At 30.6% G+C, this 18,038-nt stretch overlaps 3 protein-coding genes and 1 non-coding gene across 5 annotated transcripts; 2 read left to right on the top strand and 2 right to left on the bottom strand.

Moving 5' to 3' along the window:
• The first annotated feature begins 217 nt into the window (after positions 1 to 217).
• On the top strand, positions 218 to 5,979 carry LOC113849131 (F-box/LRR-repeat protein 3). Of its 2 annotated transcripts, none has more exons than XM_027478794.1 (8): positions 218 to 1,666; positions 2,289 to 2,420; positions 2,846 to 2,950; positions 3,047 to 3,440; positions 3,516 to 3,645; positions 4,070 to 4,364; positions 4,462 to 4,713; positions 5,244 to 5,979. In XM_027478794.1, the coding sequence occupies exons 1-8, from the start codon at positions 1,022 to 1,024 to the stop codon at positions 5,295 to 5,297; spliced, it is 2,007 nt and encodes a 668-aa protein (XP_027334595.1). In that variant the 5' UTR covers positions 218 to 1,021; the 3' UTR covers positions 5,298 to 5,979. The 2 variants fall into 2 exon arrangements, with proteins under 2 accessions (XP_027334595.1, XP_027334596.1); XM_027478795.1 differs by having other exon boundaries at positions 865 to 1,666; positions 2,846 to 2,966; positions 3,060 to 3,440; positions 5,244 to 5,977.
• Positions 5,980 to 7,419: 1,440 nt separating this feature from the next.
• TRNAQ-UUG lies at positions 7,420 to 7,491 on the bottom strand. The gene has a single exon. It is a non-coding gene; the product is annotated as a tRNA-Gln (tRNA).
• A 2,101-nt stretch (positions 7,492 to 9,592) lies between these two features.
• Positions 9,593 to 13,528, top strand: LOC113850063 (probable WRKY transcription factor 33). Its single transcript, XM_027480396.1, has 5 exons — positions 9,593 to 9,823; positions 9,942 to 10,112; positions 10,778 to 11,349; positions 11,549 to 11,716; positions 12,728 to 13,528. The coding sequence occupies exons 1-5, from the start codon at positions 9,635 to 9,637 to the stop codon at positions 13,176 to 13,178; spliced, it is 1,551 nt and encodes a 516-aa protein (XP_027336197.1). The 5' UTR covers positions 9,593 to 9,634; the 3' UTR covers positions 13,179 to 13,528.
• Positions 13,529 to 14,939: 1,411 nt separating this feature from the next.
• On the bottom strand, positions 14,940 to 17,326 carry LOC113850953 (CASP-like protein 4B4). The gene is made up of 4 exons (XM_027481459.1): positions 17,322 to 17,326; positions 16,517 to 16,792; positions 16,241 to 16,376; positions 14,940 to 15,131 (listed from the first exon to the last, which is right to left on the bottom strand). Exons 1-4 carry the CDS (start codon positions 17,324 to 17,326, stop codon positions 14,940 to 14,942), a joined length of 609 nt encoding a protein of 202 aa, XP_027337260.1.
• Between the last annotated feature and the right edge of the window lie 712 nt (positions 17,327 to 18,038).

Raw genomic sequence — 18,038 nt, 5'->3', positions numbered from 1 at the left:
AAATGGCGTGTATGAGTCACACCAATGGCTTCCATGACCTAAATTGGAGGCTCGAAATTCAAACCATGTTGTAGAAATATGACACACTTTCTCTCTCATAATCATTTAACAAACAACCATTTTCTCTCTCTAACCGTTCTTATCTGAGTCAGGCAGGTACTATGCAAGGTCATCTATAAGTACGGCAAATATTTTTTTCCCAAACTTTGGACTTTTCACAAACATTTCATTTTCAAAACCTTCCATTTTCCCTTTTCATTTTATTTTTTTTACTCTTTGCCTCACACCCACTTCCAAAATTTATAAATATTTTAAATATTTTGGGAAAGAGTATATGTCGCTTTTTATCAAATGGCCCCTTTCGTACTGCCCGCACTTGAATCTGTCCTTCCTCACATACTCCTCCACCATATGTCATCTGCATTAGATAGAGAAAGACACTCTCCTTCTCAAATTACCTTAATGCCCTCCTCATTTCAACGTATTTTTTCCGTCCTTACCTGTCCTTCTCCGTACGGATTGTTTTCTCCCTCATGTAACCCAAAAATACCCCCCCCCTTTTTTTCATCTACCATGCTGTTAACTATTAAGCACTAACTATTACATTACCCTTCTTATTTAATAATTATCTATTACAGTTTTGGCTATGTTATAATAATTAATATTTGAATTTTGTTTCTAATTTTTAATTATTATGATTAACATTTTTGTTAATTATTTGATTCTGATGCTCCTGACCTAACTTGTGTAATTGTCAAGGAGAAATAGGGTTAATTTTGTCTTTGCAGACGGGGATACAAACAAATGAACAATACTAGAAAGAAGACAACGATGGCATTTTGGTCCTTGTGTTTCTCTTCATCTTCCTCAGTCCGTCCTCTCTCTCTCATAAATTTCGAAAAACCAAACACTGCTCAATAATCTCTCATTAACCGTTATTTCCACACTGCTCAAACCAACAACAACAGATACAGAAGAAACTTTACCTTGTTCTTCTCCGCAGAGTCACAAGCGAATAACGATGAAGAAGCAAAAGTGCTTAGAGACGCAAAACAAAAACCCGTTCGAGTTTCTAACGGAGGAGTTAATATTCACCATCCTCGACTATCTACAAACGGACCCGTTAGATAAAAAGTCTTTCTCCCTCACGTGTAAGTGGTTCTACGCCGTTGAAGCCAAACACCGTCGATCGTTGAGGCCGTTACGGGCAGAGCACCTGCCAGCTATCGTTGCCCGCTATCCCTCAGTCACCGACCTCGATCTTTCCCTCTGCCCGCGCGTGCCCGATGCCTCCCTCGCCCTCGTCGCCGGCGCGTACCGCAACACGCTCCGCCGACTTGACTTGTCGCGATCGCGGTTCTTCACCGGGAAAGGGTTGCTGAGCGTCGGAGTGAACTGCTGCAACCTGGTAGAGCTTGACCTGTCTAACGCGACGGAGCTGAGGGACGCTGCGGCGGCGGCGGTGGCGCGTGCGAGGAACTTGCAGAAGCTGTGGCTGGCCAGGTGCAAGTTGATTACGGACATGGGGATTGGGTGTATTGCGGTGGGATGTAGGAAATTGAGGTTGATTTGCTTGAAGTGGTGTGTGGGGATTGGATATTTGGGTGTGGATTTGGTTGCAATCAAGTGCAAGGAGCTTCGCTCTTTGGATCTCTCTTATTTGCCTGTGAGTTCTCTCTCTCGCGCGCGATTTGTGGATTAGGGTTCATTGATTGAATCTGGTTATGGATGATTGGTGGTTAGAGATGTTTTCTGTGTTTGGATCATGAGTGATTGAATTAGCTTATTTTTAGTAATTAGGAATTAATTAATAGCTTTATTGTTAATTGGCTACTCGAGTTTGCTTTAGAGGATAATTTTATTTTTTTTTAGTGGAATTAAGTTTTCTCAAACACCCCAATCAGGATCTCCCGGGGGGGGGGGGATGGGGTGTTCTTGTAATTAGTGTGCGCGGTTGATATTATGCTAATATTCTATTTTAATTTTTTAAAAATTTTGTATGTATTTTATTCATTTCCAATTTAAGAAGTGGTTTCATTTTTGGTTGGGGGAGGGAATATGGTATGATAGTAAATGTTGATGGTACTAAGAATTGTTTGGGGAAATTAGACAGGATAATGCTAAATTGGTGGTTCGGTTAATTTTTGTTGCTTAATCAGAGCGTTTAGACTGTTGTGATGAAGTTCGGTTGAATTAGTGATTTGCTTGATTGATTGTGCTATTTGTTGAATTTTGAAATGATCTGGTTGGTATGTATAACTAGTGTTGTTGATTCTGGTGTTGTGCAGATCACGGAGAAATGTCTGTCGTCAATCTTCAAATTGCAGCATCTTGAAGATTTGGTCATTGAAGGATGCTTTGGCATTGATGACGACAGCCTCGATGTCGAACTCTTCAAACAAGGGTGTAGGACGTTGAAGGTATATGCAGATGGTTAACTTGTTAGTTTCGTTCATTGTTTATATGTTAATGACAAATATAGAATGATCTTAAGACTGTCATTATTCAATTTAAAAATCAGATTGGATCTGGACAACATCAGTGTAAACTTGTTTAAATGGTGTACCGCATTTTATTTATTTATTTATTTTATTTTCTCCCTTTTTTTACTCTTAGGTTGAGTGTGAACATGGGTAGAAGCTACTGTATTTCTTTTCACCTCTTTTGTTCTATTATTCTATGGAAGAGTTAAATTTGTTGCAATTTTGATGTGTTGTTTTTGTAGTTACTTGAAACAATTCGATTGCTTGTATAATATCAATATATTGTTCATTTTTCTTGCCTGTAGAGTGCAGTTGTTTTCTTGATCTAACTTGTTATTTGACAAATTCCGTGCCTTCCACAGAAACTTGATATCTCAGGTTGTCAAAACCTAAGTCACATTGGGCTGTCAAAGCTAACAAGCATTTCTGGATGTGTAGAGCAACTTGTTCTATCAGATGGTTCTCCTGTAATTCTTCTGTCTTTGTAATTTTCTTTTCTTCTTGAACTTGAGGATAAAGATTTCATTGCAGTTGTAACTAATTATTGGCATTTGATTATCCAGGTGACTCTTGCACTTGTTGATGGTTTGAATAAACTTTCCATGTTGAAATCAATCATATTGGATGGCTGCACTGTTACTTCTGATGGATTAAGGGCCATTGGAAATTTGTGCATTTCACTCAGGGAGCTTAGTCTGAGCAAATGTTTGGGGGTGACAGATGAAGCTCTCTCTTTCCTTGTGTCAAAACACAAAGATTTAAGGAAGGTTGACATCACATGCTGCCGCAAGATAACTGATGTTTCCATTGCTGGCATTGCAAATTCCTGCACAAGTCTCACTTCGCTCAAAATGGAGTCATGCACACTAGTTCCACCAGAAGCATTTGTCTTGATTGGACAAAAATGCCATTTTCTTGAGGAGCTTGACCTAACAGATAATGAAATTGACGATGAAGGTTTGCCTCTATCCCTACTCCTTTGGCATTATTAACTACCACATCAGCTGCTATACTTACCTTTTCTTTCTGCAGGTCTTAAGTCCATCTCTTCTTGTTCACGACTCTCCAGTTTGAAAGTAGGAATCTGCCTGAATATAACTGACAGAGGACTTGCCTATGTTGGCATGCGTTGCTCAAAGTTAAAGGAGCTAGATCTATATAGGTCTGTAGTTCAACTTTATGAGCCTTTGCTTCTATTCTCATAAGATGAATAGTTTATGCATTCTTTTAATTTTCTTTTTCTCCCAAACTAGTATTGAATTAGATTAGAATTTTCAAGTTAAAATTAAAATTTGTGATATAATTTATTTCAGTAGTCAGTATTCATATATAAACCATTGAAATGTTTATTTAAAACATTTGGAATCATATAAAGTCTAGCAAACTTGCTTTGATGAAATTTAGATTTAGCTTGTTGATTAAACAAGTCTAACAAGATTCTCAGATCTAACTTTTCTAAAGCATATTATTTTTTCTCCCATCCCTTGTAACAGATGCAAGTACATCATGAATATCTAATGATTTTTGCTGTCAAAATTAAGATTGTCTTCTGTTGTCATCAGAGATTGTTTTATTCTTTTTTTCAGGTCTACAGGAGTAACAGATTTGGGCATTTCAGCAATTGCTCATGGATGCCCTGGCCTTGAGATGATAAATACATCTTATTGCACTAGTATCACTGACAGGGCACTACTCTCATTGTCGAAATGTTCAACTTTGAAGACCCTTGAAATTCGTGGATGTCTTCTTGTTACATCAATCGGTGTGGCAGCTATTGCAATGAATTGCAAACAGCTAAGCCGTCTAGACATAAAAAAGTGTTATAACATTGATGATAGTGGTATGCTTCCACTAGCTCATTTCTCCCAAAATCTAAGACAGGTATTTTATTCATCTCTCTTTTTTCTGGGAAACAGCAGAGATGCAAGAAATCTTTGCTAATAGTCTGATGATGTTATCTTTTTTGCCTGACTTGCAGATAAATTTGTCATATAGCTCGGTTACAGATGTGGGGCTGCTTTCACTTGCTAGTATCAGTTGCCTTCAAAGCTTTACTGTGCTTCATCTGCAGGGCTTGGTTCCTGGAGGACTGGCTGCTGCCTTATTAGCTTGTGGAGGGCTCACAAAAGTGAAGCTCCATCTTTCACTAAGATCTCTGTTACCTGAGCTGCTTATCAGACATGTAGAAGCACGTGGATGTGTGTTTGAATGGAGAGACAAAGAGTTTCAGGTATGCTCATGTCTGGTTCCTCCTGTCTTTAAGATTTACTAATTTTTAGACATGCTAGTCTACTTCCTAAATCTTATATGTAAAATAGCATTGAAAGGAAAATGAGAATTTCGGAACCAACTTTTCTTTCTTGGAATCACTGTATTCTGGCCCTCTCTATAGACACTTCTGCTAATCAGGACCCAGACAAGTCTTCATTTCCAAATTCTCAAAGGAACAATTGTTCAATACTTATATGCGTAAATTGAAATTTTATAAATTCTAAACTATACATAGTGATTATCATTCTTAGTGAAACTCAAGGAGCTGGGATTAACACTCAATTAAGTTGGGTTATGTTTTATTGGATTTTCTTATATCATGCATATAAGTATTGAACATATAAGTTGGGCTATGTCTTATTGTATTTTTTAAAATTTCAATTCTTCCTTTTAAATTCTTTAGTCAATCATTGTCAATCTTTGCTGATCTCATCTAGTGAGAAGAAGCTGGTTTCCTTTTTGTCGCTGATGTTCTTGTCTTGTGGACAGGCTGAATTGGACCCGAAGTGTTGGAAATTACAGTTGGAAGATCTGATGCAATAGGATTTTCTCAGGTTGTTTGAAGTTGATAGCTTGCCTTGGCATATGAAACAGTAGTTAGTGATGAATCTTGCATGGCTCAGATAATAAATACATCTGCAGTCATCCATTTTCCACTTCTCTACCCTGCCCACCTACAAACACTAAAGGAAAGAAAACAAGAAATGAAAGAAGAAAGTAGTATGGAAGATGTTAGAAGTATTTTGTTTAGTCCATTGGGATGGAGGCGATCAATTATTCTTCCGTAAGTCCCACCAACTAGAAGCTTAGTTTTGGACTGTCACAACTCACAAGTAACTCCTTTGTCCTTGGTATAGAACTTTGAAGCAGGGGCAATCGCTCTTTTTTGCTGTGAAAAGCAGAGTGTATAGATAGTAAGAAGATTGGTAAATCTCTTTTTTGGGTCTGCGAAAAGCAGTGAACCCGGGATAATCAAGTGTATAAAAACCTTTGTAACCTTTTTTATTTAATTTTTTGGAGCCCGGGATAATCAAGCAGGGGCAATTAAATGTATAAAAGCATTGTAACCACTTTTGTTAACTCCCTTTTTATTTTTCTATAAGGTCCCTGGTCCTTGGAAAGGCAAAGGTGATTGGTGTGTAAAACTTATTTTATTTTTTTATTTTTGTCCAATTGGATCTTTTCAGAGGCATCAAGAATGGAAGATCTTTCAAAATATTTTTGCTAATCATGTTGTCATCATTTTGTGGACTATATTCCCCGCCTTAATAACACCCTTTTTGTTAAGATTTCTGCGCTGGAATTAACCCACAATAACTGGACCATTTTGTTTTTTTGAAGGGAAGCGTTAATTTTTTATTTTTAAATTAAGGTGATTATATAATATTTGGTGATTATATAATATTTTGCGTAATAAATAATTAATTAATGTGTTAAATTTACGTAAATATGTTATCATTATATTATTTTAAAAAAAATAATCAAATAAAATGTTTATTTAAATTATAAATTTTACTTTTGTTTTGCTTTTGCTTTAAATGACCTTTTTTTTCTAGATAACTTTTTTAAAAAATACTAATAAGGTTTTAGCCATTTTCATGAGATGAGAAATGATAGTAATATCTTACTTTAAATTTTTTATTTTTAATTAAAATTTAAGTTAAATTGCATTTTTAGTGTTTATTCAATTTGAGTCCATCAATTTTTATTTGTGCAGTTTTAATTTTTTAGTTTAGCAAATTTCTCTTTTTTCTATTAAGTTAACATCTAATTTTTAATAGGAATTATACGATTTTTTTTCTCCTTGTATTTTTTGTTTTCAAATTATTATTTTTGTTCGATTTTAATTCTTTAAATTTTAATTATACAATCTTAGTTATCCTATTTTTTTAATTTAACAAAATTTGTCATTTCTTTGAGTTGTCATTCAAATTTTGAAAAGAACTATACATCTTCTTTCTCCACTAATTTTAGGCAAATTTTGCTACTGTCAATAAAGTTCTTTCTCCTCTCTCCCTAGCTAGAATCCGCCATTGATATATAATTTTCTTCCTCTTCTCTACCTCACCAAAGTTTTGCATGCTTTCTTCCCTGAATCCTAAATTCCTTAATACTTCATGACACACACCCATTATAGTTTTATCATAAAGTGACTTCACCTTCTCTTTCTGACTCTTTACCTCCTATGCTTTCTCTTTTTCTCTACATTCCACAGGTAAAGATAATTGTGGGAAGGATTGACTTTGATATAAAGGTGTCAATGTGAACAACGTTTGTCTATTGTATTATCACAAACTAGTGGTTAGAAGCGTTGGTGATACTCAACTAGAGAATTTCATTAATACTCTTCTCCTCCCTCAAAAGAAAGCCAGATTTCTATTGCAAGTTTATACAAGCAGATGCGTCCCCCTCAGAACAAAAAGAAGACTCAAGTCTACTCTTAAAAATTGCAATTAAAAATTACATTTAATTTTTATAACTTTTAATTACTTAAATTAAATTTTTAGTTTAAAAGTATTTTTTATTATATTAATTTATATGAAAATTATTTTATACTTCTATTATATTTTTTTAATTATTAAATAATTAGAGCAAGAAAAAAAGTGATATAATAATTAAGAAAAAAAAGGCAATGTTGATAGAGCAAGGAGGCGTAACAGAACTCAGGTCCCACCGGCAGTCGAACCCAGGTCGCTGGATTCAAAGTCCAGAGTACTAACCACTACACCATGCAACCGAATGGACACAATAAACTTATTGATATTTTATTTTAATGTCTTCTCTTGTTCTATACGTTCTTATAAATTTACTAATTAAAAAAAATATATTAAAAAGTATCTTACTACCAACTTATTTTTGTTTGGTAATTTTTACAGACTTATCGGATGAAAATAATAATAATAATAATAATAGTTAGTTTCATATTTAAAAAAGAAATATAAATATTCTTTAATATAAAAAAGTACAACTGATAACTTCAAGAGAATATAAAATACCTTTTTAAATTTACAAGTACTATAACATTTTTTTTTTACATTAAATAATGGTTTGATCATATTATTATGTTCTTAATAAGTGCTTAAAAATATTTTAAAAAGTTTTAATTTTTAATTTATACTTATATAATAAAATAAAATATTCAGTTAATACTGAAAATAAAATATTATTATTATTTTAAATTTATTTTTATTAATTTTATTTAATGAAGACATCTTTTTATTGTAATTTCTATTTTTTATTTGTGATGTCATTATTTTTTATAATTGAATTTTTTTATTTATCTCAAATTTTGACATTAATTATTTTTAAAAAATTATTTTTAAAAATAACTTTATTTTTAAAAATAAAATATAATACAATTTTTTAAAAACAGAAATCAAACTACTCTCATATATTTCTAAATTAATTTTTTAAAAATTTTCAAAATTATTTTTTTCATAAATTTAAATCACCCATGTTTTCATGTGCATTTATTTAAATTAATAATGTATATTTATATTATATTTTTAAGTTTCTTTTTGCTTTATATTTTTTAAAATTTTACTTAAATTAAAACAAAAATTACTCATATGATACATGAGTATTTTTTCGTTGATGTTTCAATTTTAAACTCAATCTTATTATTAAGTGAAAATAGATAGGTGAAATTATTTAAGCAATTATAAAAATGAAACAAGCTAAACACCCACTGAAAAAGAACCAATAAGCAAAGTGACATTAGTAGTTTGACACGATGGGAATTCTAACTTCCAGCAGTCAAAGAAGAAATTCTATGGTGCTCATTTTTTTTAACATATATCATTAAAAATGTATCTTTCCAAACACTACTACTACTATTACTAATATTATTATTATTATTATTATTATTATTATTATTATTATTATTATTATTATTACTAAAGATCAAGATATATGTAACATTTAAAAAAAAAATACTTGTAATATGCATTATTTGAAATGTTCTTTTTAATAAATTTTTGCCATTGAAATCATTTTAAACAAGTTTCACTAAATAAAAATAAACTCTAATTATTTAACAAAATTTATATAATCATAAAAAATATAGAATTTTTAAAATGTGTCCAAAGACAGAAATTTTTTTTATATATGGGTTTTTTTCAAAATTAAAAACATATGAGATTTTTTACAAAATTACAAAAATATATATTTTTTTAAAATTATTATTGACGATTTTTAGCCCAAAATTGTTACTAACGACTTTTGATGTATATTTTAAATATTTAATTATTTTTTAAAAAATTGTCATTGACAACTTTTAAAATTTTATCACTTTTTTACTTTTTTATCTCTAAATTTTTTGAATACCATATTTCTGTTATTTTGCAAAAAAATTTATATTTTTTGAATTTTGAAAAAAAATCATATAAAAAAAAGTAGCCTCCAAAGACACAATTAGAAATAAATAAATAAATAAATTTCTTAAAAATTATAACATTTAATATAATTATATAATATCTTAAAAATTAAGTGATTTTTAATGCAAAGTTACTATCTATTTTTCAGATATATATTTAAAAAGAGGGAAAATATCTGTTTTTGGCTGAGTCAGATTAATTTCTGTAGAGAAAATGACGTGACCAATAGGAAATGAGACAGAAGGGTACATTTATGGTATTTTGTGTTTGATTGAGCCGCCTCTGTCTTGTGGTGTTGTGTAATAATCATAGGGGTAACCCAGTCAAGTCAAACCCACAACCCTTGACTCGTTTTGGTTGTGCTTTTCAACGGTCAAAAGTCAACCTTGAGCTTCCAAAGACATGGGTGGTGTGCATGCTACCATATCATAAAATGCTTCATTTCCTCTCTTTTCTCTTCCAACAACTACCTTTTTCCTTAAACAACTACCTCAATTCTTGAGTATGTCTTTCAGTTTCACTAACCTCCTTAACAACAACAACAACAACAACAACACTAACATGACCATGGATGATCATAATTTTGCTAACTTCAAGTCTCCTTCATCAATTTACCCTTCTTATTCTGATTTTCCACCTGGTTTTAGCCCAACTGAGTTGTTGAATTCACCTTTGTTTATTTCTTCTCCATATGTAAGTTACAATCAATCATCATCAACTATGATTATTGCTTTTGGTCTTTTGCAACTCAAATGTCATATTTTGGGTCATCACTGATTGTGGGGTTTTCTTGTTTTATTTGATGGTTTAGAATCATGCTTCTTATACAACTGAGTCTTCTGAGAGCTTGAATAGGAGAAACAGTTCAACTGAGGACCAACTAGGTAACAAGGAGGAAGAAAGAGACTACTTTGACCTCTCTTTCCAAACACAAACAAAGCATGTGCCTCTCTTTCAATCTTCAACAAGCATGTTCCAAGTGGTAACTTATGTTTTCTTTTATGATAAATTTGACTTAAAGAAGGCTTGAATAGTATGTGTCTGTTTTCTCGGTTATTTATTTGATCATTAAAAAGGGGTGTGAGACCTTTTCTTGTTCAATCTGTTTATCTTGACTTACTTGGACAAGTTCGTGTTATTAGAATCTGCTCTTCACTGCTTGAGGGATAGTTTATTATTAAATTGCTTTTAACCCCCTTGTTTAAAGTCATGTCTTGTTAGTTCCTTGTCTTTTTTCCACTAAATTAGTTTTATACTTTTGTTGGTACAAGCTTGGTTGAACGACTCAAAACTTGACTACTATATTATGAGTTGACAGAATCAAACTTAAAAGTATATCCATGTATGTTTTCAGAAATTCTTAGTTTTGTGCAATTTAATATAAATTTTGTAGGCCATTGCTCTATGCTTAAATAAAGTGTTTTTTAAGTTGACACGGATAACATTGAATAGTATTTAACTTACTTAGCACTTGTCTCTTAAGTTTGTGTGTTTTCCAGTTATGACAAACTGTAAACTTCATTGTAGTTGTTATCAAACTAAATAGTGACAATAAATAAGGTGTGATTCATTGATGCTTTGGAATATGCTAATTCTGGAATTTATTTAGATTTGTTTGTCTTATAATCCCTTGTTCCACTTGAACAGCAAGATCCAGTAACGAAACATGACACATTGATATTCAATGAAACTGCAAAGCAAACTGAATTTTCACCTGAGAGGACAGCAACAAAATCTGAATATCCATCCACTAAGGGCATCTCCTCAGAAATGGCCACAACCAAACTTGAAATACAAAGCAATTCTGCTTCAGGATCTGGCTATTTTAACTACACTAATAATGCTTCAAAGTCTGTTAGAGAACAAAGCAGATCAGAAGATGGGTACAATTGGAGGAAATATGGAGAGAAGCAAGTGAAAGGAAGTGAAAATCCAAGAAGTTATTACAAGTGCACACACCCAAGTTGCCCAACAAAGAAGAAAGTTGAGAGGTCTTTGGAGGGACATATAACTGAAATAGTATATAAGGGAAGTCACAACCATCCCAAGCCTCAATCTACAAGAAAAACAAGTTCTCAATCACTTCATCAAACTTCTTCATCCTGCAACAACTCAGGGATTTCTGATCAATCTATGGGAGAGGAGGATTTTGAGCAAACATCACAAAATTGTTATTCGGGAGGGGATGATGATGACCTTGGACAAGAGGCCAAAAGATGGTAAAATCAGTAAATGAAATTATATTACTCTAATAATAGTATTGATTTTCCTATCATGTGCAAAATTTTACATGATAAAAGATCAATGAATAGTAGCATTAAATATTTTGATGTATTGAAATGCATTTAATTTGTAATTTTCAACAAAAAACTTATTATACATAGATTCTTATTATCAATATGATTCTCTTTATTGCAGGAAGGGAGAGAATGAAAATGATGGTTATTCCTATTCCACTTCTGGGAGTAGAACTGTTAAGGAACCCAGAGTCGTGGTTCAAACTACTAGTGAAATTGATATACTTGATGATGGATATAGGTGGAGAAAATATGGACAGAAAGTAGTTAAAGGAAACCCAAACCCAAGGTATTTCAGTTTCTTTGAGATTTTAATGCAATTGATTTTGAAAGTATTGATATTGAAAGAGGTGAAGTTAAAAAAAATTATTTATATTTGTAAATGTTATTTTGAAAATGTGTTTCGATGAACTAGTTTTATTTAAGTGTTAAAATATATTCAATTTGATGTGTAGATCTAGATATATTATGTCCTGATTCGTTATTGCATCAAACCGAATATGAACTTTCATAACATACTTTCAAAACATTTTAGCCGTAACAGAGTTTTGTGACAAATACAAACAGGCATCAAGTGCCCTTTTGGGTTAAACTTGTGTAGATTTGATTTTGAATCATTCAATGTAATTAAGATTTGTGTTTAATTTTATATGAATCGTATGTTTTTCGTTTATTTAAACGTATATTTTTCTTTAAAAGCATGAAAACTAATTTTCTAATTTTAGAACAAACATGGCCAAAGTCTTAACCACAAAATTCATTCTTGTTAACAATCAGTTTGCTTTATCTTTGAAAAGACATTTTCACACTTTCTGAGGTAAATAAATCATGGTTAAACTCGGTGTTCTTGAAGGAAAATTTTGATGCAGTGGACAAACTCTGTATGCTGTGTTACACACGTTTTAAAATTTTCACCTATCCTAAAATCAATTCTATTCACTACAAAATTGATTTTGGAAACTCCAGAAAGGTATCCACACAGTCAACAACACTGCAAACGAATTTGTTCCCACAACCAATATTTTTAAGAGATCCAAATTCCAAACACACTCTATTAACCGAGGGAAACAAAGAGCCTACTTGTATGCTTCACATCCATCATTTGAACAACTAAAAAATGATACCGTATATAAAGTCATATATAACTATTTCTATCTCAATTTTTTCTAATCTTTTTTTACACACATACCCTAAAGTTGTACAAAAGTTATTTCCATTATATGCAGTGCGTTAAAATTCCTGTTGTTACCAGCCCCACAAAGCATAACTTAACTATTTAAAAAAAAAACCCTGTATGCAGGAGCTACTACAAATGTGTAACCCCAGGTTGTCCAGTGAGAAAACATGTTGAAAGAGCAGCACATGACATGAAAGCTGTGATCACAACTTATGAAGGAAAACACAACCATGATGTGCCTGTAGGAAGAGGAAATGCAAGCTATAGCATGAACAAAACATCTCTCAACAACGTCACTATCCCTGCCCCTATAAGGCCTTCAGCAGTGACTAATTATTCTAACTCATCAAGTTTCGCAAACTCACTTCATGACATAAAGCTACCACCGACAACTTGTGCAAGTCAAGAACCTTTCCCAATGGACTTGCTCATGAGCCCTACAAGTCTTGGATTTTCAACTTTGGACAAATCAATGAGTTCCTTCGCCAATCCTGAACAATTCTCAGATGCTGCATATTTGGCTAAGGATAATAATGACTCATTCCTTCAGTCTTTTTTGTCAAAGAACTTTTGAATTTGAAATTAGAGCATAACACTTGTAATAATTAATGTGTTTTTTGTATAGCATGTAGGAATAAATTAGAATAAACTAAATCAAGGGTATCTACTAATTTAGCTTACTACGATTAGAGAATAGAACTGAAAGCATTCTAAAGCTTGACATGAGTTAGGCCTTATTGAAAACTTTCAATTTAGCAATAGAGGTATAGAAAAAGTGTTGACCGTTGAATTCTATCATTCTTTTGTTTAGAACGAAAGAAAAATGTTTCTTTTGCTGAGTTTTGCTTACTTTTTAAGATGATTTATGCTTGTGTTATCAATTTCTACAGTGGTATACAAACTTCTACGCTTACTAGTTATGGTTACTTTTGGTTGTGTCAGTGTAATTTTTAAGTCAAAGTCCTCCCATACTTAAAATTATGAAATAGTCAGCGACTTCTGATTTAGTTTGGAAGATTTTCACGCTGCTGAAAAATTCTACAGACTCAAACAGGGTCTAAGATTGAAGCCGCTCTGACATGAACAAAATCAAGTATTTATTTTTCACTAGGAAAGATGATTGAGAAGTTTAACTATTAAATTTAAAGTTTTTATAAAAATAATTAAATCAAGCTATAAAATTTTATACACTTTAAAATTTAATTAATATTTTTTTAATTCTACTTTTGTTTAATATATAATTTGTTATTTAAAATGCAAGTAAATATCTATTATTAGGATACACTTCTATGACCTTTTTCAGTAGGAGATATACGTCGTCTAAACTAAAAAAATTACACTTTTATGAATTTTTAAATTTATTATAATGTCATGATTAAATAATTGAATTGATAAAATATAATTTGATAAAAAAAATTATTTGTTTTATTATTTATTAATTTTAATACTTAGTATTATAATTTGATATTATCTTATGTTAATAATATGCTTTTTTGAATTTTTTTTTTATAATTTTTATATTATTTGGTGAAACTGGTGTCAATCCTACCAAATAATGAAAAGGATAAAATTCAAATTATTTAATAGGCTCATAAAATTTTATATATATATATAAAAATAAGGGAAGGATCTTTTCACATTAGTATAAATCTAAAAAATTTTAAAATTTTTTATTTAATTTACATCTAAAGAGAAATAATAAATTATAACTAGTTAAATATATATATATATATATATATATATATATATATATTATATTTTGAGATTAGAGTAATAAATTTATATTACTAAAAGAATCTAATTCGAATGTTTTTTTTCTCTTAATTACTCTAAAGTTATTCATTCTCTATGTATTATTACCTACCGAATTCGACATCAAAGCAAAAGAATATTATAGGAATCAAATTATATAATTAAATAAAAGAATCCAATTCTAATATTTGCTTCTTTCAAATTCATCACTAAAGTAAAAGTACCAACACCATCAGCATAGTGTCAAATAGGGGATAAAAAAAGGCATGAAATTAGTACAATCTCATATCTTATTCTAATATGTGCACACACTCAAAGGGACGGAGGATTCTTATACTCACTTCAGCAAACAATTTCAATAAATGAAAAATGAAGGGTTTGTTTAAGTTATTTTATAGGATAAATAATATTATCTTAAGTAGACTAATATAGGTAAAATATTGTGTTGAAAATTCCATCAAAGTCTTTATTTAACATATCATAAATAAAATTTGATTAGTCTACCCAAAATGAGATTATTTATTTTAGGAGATGACTTAAACAAACCCAAAAGTGAGACATGGTATGAAAATAGTTTGAAAATTCATGTATAAGTTTGAGCAGAAAGGTTGTGTCCTGATATAACAGCTGACAGTGCTACACACAGAAAGGCAAAGAAGGAGAAGCAAATGGCTGCAGCTGAAGAATCCGTAAATATATTGTCAACGGTTTCCCTCATTCTATCTGTTATTGGAATCGCTGAAGATGCAGATGATATCAAGAGATATGCCACAACCTGAAACCACACAATTTGCCAGTCAAGCTAAGCTAAATTTTCTAACATTTCATAATCTTATGTTATTTCAACAACTAAAAATTTTCTAAGATAAACTTCGAAAAAAATTAGTACTAAAAAATAAATAAAACTTTGTTAGTGAGTTAAAAATGATTTATCTCTTCAAATTATAAAGAAGTAAAATAAAAGGACTTTTTTAAAAAAATCTGAAAAAAGTTTTATTCATTTTTTATATTAAATTTTTTATAAGAATTTTTTTAAAAATTTATTCAACTATAATTATTTTATTAATTTTATATACATGTAAATACACTCAAACAATAAAATAAAAAATATCACCCAAAATTGTACAAAAAATTTCAAAATATATCAAATAGGACATAGAAGCCAATCATATGGTATGGCCTAAACATTGTCCTTGCCTGTTAAGAATAAACAATTTGATATGAGGGTTTTGAGTGAGAGAGTTATGAAGGACCCACTAACCCTTTTTATATATAAGGCTAAAGAGGATAAGCAGTTTTCACTCAAAATCATATTATATTAGAATTTAGAAACATTTAGAACTAACAGGAAAGTCCTATTTCCATGTTAGAATATATAACACTTTAGATGTCATTGATTGCTTGAAGAAATAAGTTTCCAATTTTATTCCTTCCGAATGGTAGCATCAAAGAGAAGTGTCAAGGTTTCTAGCCAGGTTTTTAGACATTACGTACAACTGTAACTCACCACATTGGTTAAAACTTCACTCTACAACAGCTATTAGCGACAACAACTTCACTCTACAATACTACAACGTGCCATATCAACAATGGAAAAACAAATTGATCAATCATTAAACAGTCTAGTAAAAAAGCGCAGCTCAGGACTGATTTATTTTAAGTTATAAGATTTATTTTAAACAAATTAATTTATATACATACCTTAATCACATTTAATAATCTAAAATTAAATTTAAATACAGTACTATAAATATTATTAATATTATATTTCAATTAAAATTAAAATTTACATCTGTAATATGCTGACCTTTGAGATGAGTAGCACCATCGTTACTTAAAAATAGAGCACCAATTAAAAATGCGATAGGAGAAGGAATGCCAAACCTGATCTCCAACAAAATCAATCAACCCTGAAATTCTTGGCTGAAGCAGGCTTTTTCCTATGGAAAGTTCATGAACTTGACGAAACACTTGGACTCCAGTGTACAAACTAGATATAATTGCCACAGCCAGCAAGTACCTATAATCCAAAATTCCAATTCAACTTCAACACACTAAACAAAATCAAATTTTGACTAAAACCCATTAATCTTCACCCAAAATTCTCACAAACCCACATCACATCAACCAAATTGAATAAAAAAATATTCAGATTCATACCTGTATTCTTGGTACTTGTCAAATTCTTTCCAATCACCATGGTTGTTACTAGCCACAAGGATGAAGGAAATCAAAGAGAAAAATAGAGCAATTCCTCTAAACCCCAATGAGCCTCTTTTTAGCATATCTTTCCTCTTCCACAGTTGTAGGACCCCGGCGGCACTGGCACCGGAACCACGGGCACCGGTTCTCGGGGCGTTGGGGTCCACACTAGGCTCTGGTTGCACATCAATCTTCATTTCTGAATCATTTGAAACTGCCATTTTCTCTAGTTTTCTATGACACTTAGTATCCCAAGGTTTAAAATTTAGATAAAAATAATTGAAAAATGGAAACCGATATGAAGAAGGCTTGTGCTCAAGACAAAGGCGAAGTGACACGCAAAGTTAGTTGTGAATCTTAGCCTTTTATTTTGGAACCAGTTTTATAGTGGTTGTGTGTCTCCTTACTTTGTCTTTGAAACAGGTTTTATGGTGGTTGTGTTGGCGAATCGTTATAGAAGTTAACGAAGTTTATAGTTATAAGCCAATAAGAGAGCGCGTGAAACACACGATGGGTTCCATAACGTGCCGTTACTGGTTGGCGGGAAGAGTGCGTTAAAGAGACAAACATGAGAAACAGCGATACATATTTAGCGTGAAAGAATGAAGACTAAATAAATACATTACACAATATATTATTATTTATTTTTGCCTTTTCTCTTTCCCCTGTTTTTTGTATTTGTTTTGACACAGTTTTCGTCATATAATTTTAATTATCAAATTTAATCTTCATAATTTTTAAAAAATAAAATCAGGTTATTAACCTCATATTTTATATAATTATTAACAAAAAAAATACAACAAAATTCTGTGACATGACATTTTTTGCTGCACTTTAGTTGAATGTATCAGTCTTTTTATTAAATCTATATTTATTTTAATTATTTAAATTTTATTTATATAAATTTTAAAATTATTTTTAATTGTGCATATATATCAAGATATTTCCTTAAAAATATGCAATGAATATCCATCATATTTTTATTAACGCTCAAACATATTTATATTTAAAGAAGAATAACACAAATTTAAAATTTCAAAAATATTTATATAATTTCACCACAAAAAATAATATACAAGAATATTGCTAAAAACTAATTTAAACAACTCAGGATATGTTCAATAGTTGATTTTCAAAAGAAATTATTTTTATTTTTTATAAATATTATTTAATCTATAATTTTTAAATTTAAATTATTAATATTTTATTTAATTCTATAAATATTATATAATTCTCTTAATTTTAAAATAAAATTTTTCTCTACCGATCTCCTCTTATTCAAATTCAACTTTAAAACATACTTAGTGTAATATTACAAAATAGATTTAAATATTATTTTATTTTCTACATAAAACCCATATTTTATATTTAATCCTTGTAAAAAATTCTAAATAAATTTTTAAATAAAAATAATATTAAAACAATCTTTATCACGAACTAGTGTTATGATATTGTTATCTTATATTTAAATATTTTTTTA

The sequence above is a fragment of the Abrus precatorius genome, unplaced genomic scaffold, assembly GCF_003935025.1.
Source record: "Abrus precatorius isolate BTA unplaced genomic scaffold, Abrus_2018 Scaffold9, whole genome shotgun sequence".
Lineage (NCBI taxonomy): Eukaryota > Viridiplantae > Streptophyta > Magnoliopsida > Fabales > Fabaceae > Abrus > Abrus precatorius.
This window is presented reverse-complemented; position numbering and strand designations above follow the sequence as displayed.

Bases quoted from the DNA above. Each gene is read 5' to 3' on its own strand.
- LOC113850063 (XM_027480396.1), top strand. From the start codon at position 9,635: ATGTCTTTCAGTTTCACTAACCTCCTTAACAACAACAACAACAACAAC. The intron at 10,113-10,777 runs GTAACTTATGTT...CCACTTGAACAG, and splicing joins CAACAAGCATGTTCCAAGTG to CAAGATCCAGTAACGAAACA. The intron at 11,350-11,548 runs GTAAAATCAGTA...TCTTTATTGCAG, and splicing joins GGACAAGAGGCCAAAAGATG to GAAGGGAGAGAATGAAAATG.
- LOC113849131 (XM_027478795.1), top strand. From the start codon at position 1,022: ATGAAGAAGCAAAAGTGCTTAGAGACGCAAAACAAAAACCCGTTCGAG. The intron at 2,421-2,845 runs GTATATGCAGAT...TGCCTTCCACAG, and splicing joins AAGGGTGTAGGACGTTGAAG to AAACTTGATATCTCAGGTTG. The intron at 3,441-3,515 runs GTTTGCCTCTAT...TTCTTTCTGCAG, and splicing joins TAATGAAATTGACGATGAAG to GTCTTAAGTCCATCTCTTCT.
- LOC113850953 (XM_027481459.1), bottom strand. The intron at 16,377-16,516 runs GTATGAATCTGA...TTTGGATTATAG, and splicing joins GACAAGTACCAAGAATACAG to GTACTTGCTGGCTGTGGCAA. The intron at 15,132-16,240 runs GTTTGGCATTCC...GTGTGGTTTCAG, and splicing joins TTGATTTTGTTGGAGATCAG to GTTGTGGCATATCTCTTGAT.